The 12,959-nt window shown below is 37.6% G+C and overlaps 1 protein-coding gene across 6 annotated transcripts in view; it reads left to right on the forward strand.

Moving 5' to 3' along the window:
* LOC124612038 (axoneme-associated protein mst101(2)-like) overlaps positions 1-7,112 on the forward strand; it is a 117,060-nt gene extending 109,948 nt beyond the window's left edge. For all 6 annotated transcript variants that reach the window (XM_047140299.1, XM_047140440.1, XM_047140361.1 and 3 more), the window contains one exon: positions 5,652-7,112. In XM_047140299.1, the coding sequence (XP_046996255.1) occupies positions 5,652-6,632 (981 nt within the window). In that variant the 3' untranslated portion in view covers positions 6,633-7,112. The remainder of the gene's footprint in view (positions 1-5,651) is intronic.
* Positions 7,113-12,959: the final 5,847 nt, after the last annotated feature.

Below are 12,959 nucleotides of genomic sequence, written 5' to 3' on the forward strand. Positions count from 1 at the left end.
AAATATTAGTAGTAACCTGAGACTTTTTGCAGATGATGCAGTTATATACAGTGAAGTATTGTCTGAAAGAAGGTGCATAATTATCCAGTCAGATCTTGATAAGGTCTCCAAGTAATGCAAATATTGGCAGCTTGCTTTAAACATTCTGATATGTAAAACTGTGCACTTCACAAAATGAAAAAAAAAACAACATAGTATCTTATGACTATAATATCAATGAGTGACTGTTGGAATGGGCCAGCTCATACAAATATGTGGATGTACGAGGGTGAGTCAAATGAAAACCTTAAATTTGTAATAACAAATCGAAATTTCGTGCCATTATCCTGTAAGTTGGTAAACATGCTACAAACAGTGTGCATAATTGCCTGTAGGTGGCAGCATAGTGCAGATTCACACATACCGTTGCAGTGTATAAAGATGGCCGCCCCACTTGCGACTTGCACCAGGGAAGAACAGCGTTCTGTTATTCGGTTTTTGCGTAGTGAAGATTTGAAACCTATTGAAATTCATCGACAAATAAAGGTTCAGTAGGGTGTTGCATGTTTGTCACAGCAGCAAGTCTATGAATGGAGTAGGAAGTTTGCAAATTGTGTCACTTCAGTGGAAGATGCTCCTCGTCCAGGTCAGGCATAACGAGTTGTGACTCCACAGAACATAGCAGCAGTTGAAGCCATAGTGAAGGAAAACTGCTGAGTGACACTGAATGACATTGCAGCATGTTTACAGATTAGTCATGGGTCAGCACACCACATTGTGCATGATGTGCTCCAGTTTCACAAAGTGTCTGCAAGATGGGTGCCACGGCAGCTTATTCCTGAAATGACAGAATGACATGTTGAAGCTTGTGAAGAACTTCTTCGGCGCTTTGAATGAGAAGGTGATGGCTTCCTTGAAAGAATCATTACTGGGGACAAACCCTGGGTTCACTTCCACCAACCGGAAACAAAGAGAGAGAGCAAGGAATGGTGCCATTCCTCATCACCAAAACCAAAGACGTTTTGAAAAGAACCACCAGCAGGGAAGGTTATACTGACTCTCTTTTGGGACAAAAAAGGTGTCATTTTGGAGCATTACATGCCTAGAGGGATCACTGTCACCAGTGCATCATACACAGATCTCCTAAAAAATCATTTGCAGCCTGCAATCAAATCAAAGCAACGTGGATTGCTGTCAGCAGGGGTCCTTTTGCAACATGGCAATGCAAGGCCCCACACTGCCCGTACAACAGTTGCAATAATCACAGACCTGCATTTTGAGTGTCTTCCTCATCCACCATACTCACCAGACCTTGCCCCAAGTGATTTCCGTATGTTTGGACTACTCAAAGACACAATAGGAAGAAAGAAGTTCCATTCTGATGAAGAGCTATGCCACGCGGTGCATGAGTGATTGCGCGGACTACCAAAAGAATTTTTTTCTAAAGGAATTTATGCACTTTGTAAGCACTGGAGGACTTGCATTGAGCATGGGGGAGATTATGTTGAAAAGTGATACAGCTTTGTACCACTTCTGCACAATAAATAATATTTAAAAAATATTTAAGGTGTTCATTTGACTCACACTCGTAAACCCTGTAGGGATATGAAATGGAATGATCACATAGTTCAGTTGTGGGTAAGGTAAGGGGTAGAATTCAGTTTATTGGTAGAGTACTGGGCAAGTGCAATCAGTCTACAAAGGAGATTGCTTACAAATCACTCAAGTGACTGGTTCTAGAATACTGGTCAAGTGTGTGGGACTCATAGCAAATAGGACTAACAAGAGATATTGAATGTATTTGGAGAGGTGCAGCATGAATGGTCACAGGTTTGTCTGATCTGTGGGAGAGTGTCACAGAGATACTGGAGGAACTGAACTAGAAGACTATTGAAGATAGGCGTAAACTATCCCATTAAAGTCTGTTATCAAATTTTCAAGAACCAGCTTTCAATTACAATTCTAGCAATATACAAAAACCCCCAATGTATCACTCACATACAGATTGTGAGGATAAGATTAGAATAATGATTGTACACACAGAGGCATTCAGGTTATCATTCTTCCTGTTCTCCATATGTGCACTGAATGGGAAGAACCCTAGTGACTGGTACAATGGGACATACCCTCTGCCAGCACTTCATGGTGGTTTGCGGAGTATAGATGTAGATGTAGCTGAGAAATCAGTTTGTCTGACTGCAATGCAGGGGACCCAGGTTCAATTCTCAGTATTACTGGGGATTTTTCATTGGTGGGAGGAATGTGATAAAGAGTCCATTCAGCCTCATGATGGCAATTGAGGAGCTACTTTAATGCAAAATAGTGGCAGCAGGTCTGCCAACTCGACAGCAGTCAAGAGAGCAGCATGTTGACCTCACACTCCTCTGTACCGGATCCAGATGATGCCACTGGCTGAGGATGACTTTCCAGTCAGTCAAGTCTGATTGACAGATCTGTCGCCAGACCAGTGATGCTTTCCTTTCTCCTTACCAGTTCACTTAAAATAAATAAATTGTTCATTCAGCAGAAGTGACCAGTAAGAATATTGTGTAAAGTAGTTGAGTGTACATCTCGCAGAAGCATTTTTATGGATCTTGGAATTCATATGCTCACTTCTCGATACATTTACTCCTTAATGGTTTTTGTCATCAGCTGATCCAGTCCTGTATCCGAGGCTGTTTGTGAGTTAGCCAGTAATTTTACAATGAAGAACAAAATGGATTTAGATAAGATCATTCATCTACAGACAATGTGTTTGTAATTAAAACCATTATACAAAAACACAGAGAAATTAATATAGAAACCCATATGGCCTTTATAAAACTTGAGAAGGATTTTGCCCTGTGAGGCATGATAGCCTATGAAAAATTATGTCTGAATGTGAATATCCTTATCACCTAATAGTGGTAGTGCAAAATCTTTACAACACTATGTGCATTGTAATAAATACAGACAGAAGTCAGAAGAAACAGTTTTTAACCAAGGTGTTAGAGAAGGGTGTGAAATATCACCTACCTTTTCTAATATTTACATGGAAATATAAAGTAAACAAAGGGATAAAGGTAATGAATGAGGAACATTTGAATGTCCTTTTGTTTGCTGATGACATTGTTATTATTTAAAAGAATGAAGATGAACTCTGAAGAGCAGTATACCAGCTGAACAATACTTGCAAGAAGTACAACTTCAGAGTTTCTGGTAATAAAACAAAAGTAATGGCATTTCCAGGAATATATCCAGTCAGATCAAAAACTGTTTTGGATAATTTAGTTTTAGAACAAGTGTCTCAAATCTCTTATTTAGGGTGTGCTATAAGTTTTGATTTTGCTTCTGATATTTAAAATAAAATATACAAATTCCAAGCTGTCTGTGGTACCATTAGCAGAACATTGGGCCATAAGGTACAAAAAGAGACCTTCATGAAATTTTATAAAATAGTGGCAGTCCCTGTGTTATCCTACGGAAGTGACAGCTAGGTTAAAAAAAATCAAAGAAAATAAAATTCAAACAGCAAAGATGAGGTTCATAAGAAAGACAAACAGCTGCACAAGAAGAGACATGATTAGAAATGAAGATGTTAGAACAGAATTAAATATTTTCAACATGAGTGAAAAAATTAAAAATATTGTGAATATTGGAGACGACACCTCATGAGAATGCCAGGTCACAGAATTCCTTAGATCCTGTACTACAAGCCAAATGAGAGAAGAGATAGTGGAAGACATAAAAAAGATGTGAATAATTTTGTTTGTGAGTTCGGAACAGGCAACAGCTCCTTGAAGGGAAGAAGAAGAAGAAGACTGTGATGATCATGATGGTTTTTGTTACTGATTAATAAAAACCAGTGTCAGCTGTTGTGATCAGTCACAATACGTGACAGAAAAATAATTTCGGTGTAGGTGTTGCCTCCTTATCGAGAGTTCAGAATGGAATCTGGTGGTGAGATATTCAACAAGCTTCTGTCTTAACATAAAGCAAGAAATTGGATATCCCTACCAGTCCAAAATAACATTGAAAATGTACATTATTAGTGACTTTTTACCAATTATCTGAATACCTAGATTCAGTGATTAAAAAGTTCTGTTAATTATGTGGCAAGCAGTAGCATTCATCGTAAAGCTGCATGACAGGCAGTAACATATTGGACTCAGAGTTTACTGATGTTGGTGCAAATTTTCATTGAAAAATGCTATTTTAATCAAATAAATATGAATCTATTAATAGCAGAAATATACACAGTATAACTGAGGAGGCAGCAACTTTCTTAAAAGTAGAAGGTTTCTTTCTAGTTTACTTGCTTAATTTTAGATTGTATTAAGGAATAGTGTGATAATTTATTTTTAATAGAGTACACAGATTAAGTTCTATGATTTGCTGTCTTTTGTTAATGTAAACGCTATCTTGATTCATTCCTCATCCCTGGAAATTCTCTTGTTGGTTGGTACCTATGAAACATGATGAATGATTGATACTGACATTTAGTAGTCAGACAGTCTGTATGTGAAACATTCTAACCAAGATGATTGCAGATATTGACTACACTGTCTTCAGTGTGGATAAGTGGGCAGCACCTCCATATCTGTTTCCCACAAACCTCTCTATCAAGAAGGTTATTTGACAAATACTGACAACTTTAGTGTCTGATTGTTGGAATTGGACACCTGAATTTATCCAGGTTGATTCTCCTCACTGGACTGAATAATTTGATTCTGAAATTATTTAATAAGCAATAATGCTTATTGCTACAAAAATGGAGATGAAACTAGTTCATGATCACTACTTGTTTTTGTGCCATCAGTCTTCTAAATTGTTTGATGCGGCCTGCTAAGAATTCCTCTCCTGTGCCAACCTCTTCATCTCAGAATAACACTTGCAACCTATGTCCTCAGTTATTTGCTGGATGTATTCCAGTCTCTGTTTTCCTCCACAGTTTGTACCCTCTACCTTCTAATCACTATACAAGCTCAAAATGCAGTCGTAACAATGTAAAGGATGAGCTATATTGTCAATATAATTTTGTGGATACTGAAACAGCACAATATTAGTAAATGCACAATTGTGTAACTAGACATAAAAATTAGCTTTACTGAGCTGCATTATTCCCCAATATTTAAAACATTTCTAGTTACCTGTACAAATATGCTAATAGTACTGCAACTACAAAATAACTAAAATTCAGTTTTTAAAATTAGTTGAATTTCTGAGGATTAATGAAAATGTTTTTCGATGAAGTAAGATACCAATATCTAATGGACAGTTACAGCAAGAAATCATTAATATAATTGAGTGAGTAGCAGCTTTTCTAAAAGTAATGGCCCTCCTGCTAATTTAATAAATTACATTTAGCTAGTGTAAGTACAAGTAGTATTAAGCAGTTTAGCGATTTGTATTGTTAATAGAGTGTTTCTGTCACTTGTTCCACATCCCTGAAGGTTCTCCATCTTGATGGGATGTTTGGAACATGATGAGGGAATGAATGTATAAATGAATGAATGGTAGTAAAGCTGAAAAATCTGAAACATCATACAAAAATAGAAAATATTGTAAAATGATGTTCTGAAGCAGGGCAGAGATCATAGTTTTGGATTTAAGGATTAAAAGGTAGTAGAGTTTTACTGTTAGTAACGTCTTACATGGTACACTTTGTGTCACATAACCTGTTGTTGTTGCAGGGTAAGGAATATGCAGAGGCACTGGCATCTGCAGCGGTAGCCACAGCAAATTTCAACATGCACACAGCTGCCCTAGAGGAGAATCGCAAAAACAAGCAAAAGAGAGAAGATGCACGACTTGCATCTGCTGCTGAAGAACGAGATAAGGAAGGTGAATCAGCTACTGATGGTGAATCACAATCTGAGCAAGTACAAAAGAAGCTGGAGGAAGAAGTAAAGAGGAAGGCAGAAGAGGAGGCCAAGAGGAAAGCAGAAGAGGAGGCCAAGAGGAAAGCAGAAGAAGAAGCCAAGAAGAAGGCAGAAGAGGAAGCCAAGAAGAAGGCAGAAGAGGAAGCCAAGAAGAAGGCAGAAGAGGAAGCCAAGAAGAAGGCAGAGGAGGAAGCTAAAAAGAAGGCAGAAGAAGAAGCAAAGAAAAAGGCAGAAGAGGAAGCCAAGAGAAAAGCAGAAGAAGAAGCTAAAAAGAAGGCAGAAGAGGAAGCCAAGAGAAAAGCAGAAGAGGAGGAAGCAAAGAGAAAAGCAGAGGAGGAGGAAGCCAAGAGAAAGGCAGAAGAAGAAGAAGCCAAGAGAAAAGCAGAAGAAGAGGAAGCCAGAAAGAAGGCAGAAGAAGAAGCCAAGAAAAAAGAGGAAGAGGAAGCAAGGATAAAGGCAGAAGAAGAAGAAGCCAGAAGAAAGCAAGAAGAAGAAGAAGAGGCAAAAAAGAAAGCAGAGGAGAGTGAACCTGCAAAGGAAGAGGATATAGAAGATATATGGGCTGGTGTAGACGAGGACATGCCTCGAAAAAAGGTAGTACCTGAAGTAGTAGCAGATACTGCAGAAGAGGAGGCACAGCCTGCTGGTGATCAGACAGAGAGCAAGCCAGCAGAAGAGGAGCAAGTAGACCAGGGTCCGGAACCCGTCGTGGAGGAGCCTACCTCGCCAGAGACCCCAGCTCCCACTGAGAAGCCAGAAATAGAAGAAGTGCCAGCTTCAGAAGAAGAATAGCAGAATTATTTCAAGAACTGAAAATACATCCCATTTAAGACACTGACAGAGATGTGTTACTTTTCTAAGTGTGTTTGGTTGTTGTTCTCTTTATTGTAAGATTCTTCTCAGTGGTTTGCTGGAACTGGATGTAGAGTGTACTCTTTCAGAGGTTTTTTGGGTGTCATTCTGTCAAAGTGGCTGTTGCATTTGTGTTGAAAGTGCCCAAAGCACAAATATTTTTTAAGTATTGTGAGTTATGGCTTTTTCCTACATACATATCATTCATTCAGGTTCAACCTTTCCCTGTCTATCACAATGTCACATAATTTATTTGTAATTTTGCATTTAATTTTATCACTGCTAATTTGTTACTGCTGTAAGCTATTCTCTAAAAATCATTGAGGTGAAATGTAATTTTCAGTATGGTTGCTCTATGTAGACAATAAAATGTGTATTTATGCATTTTGGTAATAAATACATTATTTTGTCAGTATAAAAGATAGTTTAGTACACAACAATATTTACTTTCATTCCATCTCATAGCATTGCTGACCTTATTAAACTTCTGGTTACTATTAGAAATGAGCAGAAATAAAATGTACAGATGCATTAGCAAGGCAAAGGTAGTTTATTAATAAACACAAAGAAGTTTGGAGATTAAAACTACAACATATAATTTGAAATTCAGGTATAATGCTCAGTCCTGAAACATCACCCTTCATGCGCTCCTCAGATAAAACATAGAGTAACAATTTTGACTCTTTAAGGAGACATGCTGCTATGAAACAAACTGTACTATGAATTAACATCTAGCAAAAAATACTTAGCATTCAAACACCAAAAACTTTATATTTCTGGTGTATCAAAATCACAAAATAAAATTAACATCAAGATTAATGATTTATGTGTTGAGATACATTATATGAACAGCACAGAGACAGACAAAATATTCTTGAATTAAGCTTTTAAGTGAAGATAGTCATGATGTTCTCGCTGCAGGAAGCATTTGAATACATAAACTGAAACTCTAAATTTCAATTACTTTTGTATAAAATATACATTAAAAGAAGTAAAATACTAAATAATAAAACAAAAAAGTATCAGTCCAATACCCTCATCTTGGTGGTCTCTGAGGGAAAGAAAGATTAAATCAGCCACTCATACACATTAAAATCTACTTCCTAAATAACTGAACAGTAGTTTCAACAACACGTGAAACTTCAGAACCTTATCTACACTCACCTCACTGTTATCTGAAATGAGTAGTAAATCTAGCATTCTGCCTTTGCCAAAGAATAAAACACAATCTGTAACATGTGTAACATCAATAATGGCAGACATCAAACCATGGACATTATTGGGTCTTACCACAAAAAGAGTTAGTGATGATTGTCCTGTGTAGTACCTGATTATAATGCCGTTTCCTTCCATCTCAGTGACTAGAAAGGGGTTTTCCATGGCCAGATCATTCACCTTTCTAAACTTAGTTTATTATGCTGACACTCATTTTCCCAGTCACTCATGACTTTTCTTCTTGACACCTTGGTAATGTAATTAAATGTCAGTTTGTCACAGTGTGCCCTACATGCATATATCTTTTTCTGTTGCACCTGTCAGGTCATGTTTTCGAATGTATCCTAGGATATGGAAGACTGACACCTCATTTACCAGAATTTATAAATGTTGGAAGGTGTCTTCCAAATTGTTTATATTTCCTCTGCTTCGTATACTAGCTGTATTGTTTGCAGAGCCCAAAGGAAATTAGGGCAGATGAGGAATGTCTTCCAACAATAACATCTCAACTGCTCAGAGAGCCTACTGGTGGCTTTGTAGCTTCACACCATGCACAGTAAGCATGTCTAGCATGAGTTTAGGGACACAATGGGAGGATATTCCAGAACAGATACCCTCAAATTCAGAGCCACCAGAGAATAGTATAAATAAAATCACCGTGTCATTCTCAGATAGGAGGGGGTCATCAATAAGTAATGCAGCACATTTTTTTCTGAAAGCAGGTTGATTTTATTCAGGATTCCTATACACCATATTATTCCCCACTCTTTTGGCTACAAAATCCAGTTTTTCAACATAATCTCCAGTCAATGCGATGGCCTTATGCCACCTTACTCAAGGGCCTTTATGCCCACATAATACCACTCTGCTGCTCCATGTCAGAGCCAATGTCTTGCTGCATCAGTAACCACCTCATCAAACATGTACTATTTCCCATGGAGTGTGTCCTTCATAGGGTGAAACAGATGGAAGTCAGAAGATGATCGAGGCAGTAGGGTGGTTGAGGAAGAACAGTCTGATGAAGATACTTGAGTTCCTCTTGGGTGTGCAGACTTGTGTGAGGCCTTGTGTTTCATGAAGCAGGATAAGTCTGTTTGCATTTTTGCAGCAATAAACATGCTGAAGTTGTTCCGGGAGTCACAGCTGTTTGTAGAAGGCTGGCATGCAGGAGACTGGACAACTTTGCGTGACCTTATCGCGATGACAATAGATGTTTCGCCCAGTGACTCACCATGCTTCTGCTCACTGCCAGCTCTCTGTGGACATTATGCAAGTTCCTAATAAATATATATGATGGTCTGGTTTCCCACCGAAAGAAACTCGGTGACAGTCTCTGCCTGGAATGCAGTACCATTACAGACGCCTTTTTGAAGGCTCTGTATAGCACTGGCATTTATTGGAACTTCATGAAACTATAGGGGCAGAAGTGGGAATATTCCACAATGTCTCACAACAAATTCCACATTTTTTCAACTGAAACTGACAGAGAAACAAATTGTGTTGTATTACTTATTGAACGCCACTCATATTTATACTGATACAGTTAGCAACATACTCAGGCATACAGGATTTTCTTGCTGAGCCTTAAATTGTATTGCCATAGACAAGTAATACTTACATCAGATTGGCTTCACAAGGGAGGAAAAAAGTAAAGAAACTAGGGTTTAATGTTGCAGCAGTGACAATACCATTAAGCACAAGCTCTGAGTTCCCTAAATAGCCAAGATGGCAGTCTGCTCGTCTATCTATACAACTGTAATGTTAAGCTTGGAAGCCAAACATTTTTGTTGATTTTACCCAAATTCTCGGCGGACAGTACTGCAGTGTTGCTGAAGGTGAGCAAATATAAGGAGGACAATAGATTGTACTCTTGCTGTTCCATTAGTAGTCACCACCTATATCTACATACAAACTCTGTAAACCACTGTGGAAACAAACTTCTCTTTCCCCATGACAACACAAGGCCTCACACAAGTGCACGTCTGAGAGGAGCTCACAAATATTCATTGAACTGTTCTTCCTCAACCACTCTACAGCATGGATCTTGCACCTTCCAGCAGAGGACACTTAGCATGGTACAATATATTAGAGCTTCAACTTGTCCCAGCTGCATATGGTGAACAAGAAGAATGGTGACTTAGATGCCTCTGTGCATTCTGTAATTAGTATACATTATTGAGGAAGCTCAAGAACATATCTAGATTTTTTTTGGCCAGTAAATAGTACATGCTAGTTCAGTGTATCTACAACTGTAGTAATCACTTGAAAACAAATTACAGCACCAAATCCAATTTTATTTTCTAACACCATGACTGGTTTCATCTTCTGAGGTCATTTCAAGTGGTTGTGAATCTAATATCATGGGGATGTATACATGCGGTCTGCATCTGTGTACTTCCATGATGTAAGTTCATAACCAGTTGAAAATGTCCTTGACAGATGGAACCAGTCAAGGTGCTAGAAAATAAAATTGCAACTGCTTCTGTACTTTGTTCACAAGTTATATCTACATTCTTCACTTAATAATGATTCCTGAAATTTTGAAACTAGGCTTTTGTGGAATAATGAGCATCTATCTTCAAATGTCTGACAATTCAATTTATTCAGCAGTTCTGTGACACTCTCCTGTGTGTCAAACAAACCTGTGATCATTCATATTGTTCTTCTTTGTAGATGTTCAGTATCCCTGCTTGTTCTATTTGCTATTGTGCACACACACTTGATCAATATTCTAAGCTGGAGCACACAAGTGATCTGTCAGTAGACTTTTTTGTAAACTGACTGCATTTTCCCAGTATCCAGTCATCAAACTGAAATCTACCAATCTGACTCACTAATACTGCAGTCATAGGATAATACTTTTCTGAATTTCATCAAGTGTACAATTTTACATTCCTGGAGATTTAAAACAAGCTGTCAATATTTGCACAATTTTGAAATCTTATCAAGATCTGACTGGATGTTTGTGCAGTTGCTTCCATAGTACTTCATTGTAAATAACTGCATCATCTGCACAAATTCTGGAATTACTGTTAATATTGCCTGCCAGGCCTTTAATTTACAATATGAATAACAAGGGTCCTAACATGCTTTCCTGGGACATGCTCAACATTGTTTCTATTTCTGTTGATAACTTGTCATCCAAGATAACTCCTTACCAAGAAACGCCCAATCCAGTCCCAAATTTTGTTCAGTATCTCATATAATCATGCCTTTTTTAATAATCATTGATGTGGTGCTGACTCAAATGTTTTTCAGATGTCAAGAAATACTGCAACTACTTGATCCATGGCATTCAGAATTTCATATGAGAAAATTGCAAGTTTAGGTTTTAATTACTGATGTTTTGAGAATCTGTTCTGCTTGGCATGGAGGTCTCTCTCTTCCTTTTTTTAACTTCATTATGTTTGAACTCAGAATATGTTTAGGATTATACAATAAGTGGACATCAGTGAGATATGACAGTAATTTTGTGGATCAGTTCTGCTACCTGTCTTGTACAGGCAGGTTACTCACAACACTCATAAGCATCTAAAAATTCTCAAAAAATATATATTTCATCACGTAAACACACAATGAATCAATGGGAAATGATTGCTTTTGAACAAGGATACTGGTGCAAAAATTTTTCAAGAAGCACAAATGTTGTTCACCATTAATGATACAGTAAAAATTTTGTGTGGCAATTGCATATGTCAAAAAGTACACAATTTCTGGCACAATCAGTGAGAGATAATGGTAAAACAGCACAAACAGTACAACATTATAATTTTGAATCATCTGGCACATGCAGTGTCAGATAAAGGGAACTCTGGAAGTCAGGAGGTACATTGTAAATAAATGTGTGAAATACATAAACTTTTTACTTACCTGAATTTGTTGTACCTTCTACACTAGTGTGCTAAAGGTGAGAGGTTGCTTACTAGATTCAGCACAGATGTTAGCTAGAGGGCTGGTTCACTGAGCATTTGTACCTAACAGTGTTCCAGTATTCCATCATGATAGACAAAAAAGATTTCCACAGTGGGCCATAAATAGTGCAGCTGTAGAAAAGTTGGACTTCAGTCATTGACCTGTAGACACAATACCTCTCTAAACAATCACTTAGGAATTTACAGTGCTTTGTTGCAATTCCTTTGAGATCTCAGAGGTGTTGTAGTCAGTTCAGTGTACTGTCAGAAATAACACCCGCAAGTCTTATAGCATTTCTACCACTCAGAACTTTATTGTAGGTCACTAGAAAATGAAGATGAATATTCTTACATGTTTTTGTTGATGATGTCAGTCTTGTGTTAAATTATGAAACATACTTTATGTGTACATATTATGACCTTTTTGGAGAACAAGAAACTTATATGTAAGAATAAGCATTGCTTCTGCAAACAGAGAGCTTGTGAAACTAGCCCACTCTGTTCATTCATGTGATTCAGAGTGTTGTGGATAGCAGCAACCAGGTTGACGTCATGTTACTTAACTTAAAGAAGCCATTGATACAGTTACACACTGCCAATCAGTGAACAAAATACAAACTTGTAGAATAATGGGCCAACTTTGTGAATGGTTTCAGAACTTCACAGCTGACAGATCTCAATGAGATGAAATCACCAGAGGTAAAAGCAACCTCGAGAGTATCTAATGGGAATGTTAAAATTGATAATTGTGATATATATGGTAAATAAAATGATAAAATATGAATCTCCATTGGGTTGTTCACTTTTAATTATATTTTACATAGGAAAATTCCAATGCCAGAAAACCAGTGAAGTAGAGGAGGAATTACTGAGGACTGATGCTCGATGAGGAAGTGAAAGTTGACCTTCAACATCAATAAATGTAAAATGCTGTGTATAAATTGGTGGAAAGACCCATTAGCTGATAAATCACTGGAAATAGTGATCACTCTAACACATTAGATATGTTCATTCAGAGTGAGCTAAAATGGGACTACCACAGGAAACTAGAAATAGAAAAAGCAAATTCCAGGTAGAGACCCACTGGAAAAATTCTAAGGAAATGTTATTCACCTGTGAAAGCAAAACCATCATTGACTGA

Source organism: Schistocerca americana, chromosome 1 (assembly GCF_021461395.2).
Source record: "Schistocerca americana isolate TAMUIC-IGC-003095 chromosome 1, iqSchAmer2.1, whole genome shotgun sequence".
NCBI lineage: Eukaryota > Metazoa > Arthropoda > Insecta > Orthoptera > Acrididae > Schistocerca > Schistocerca americana.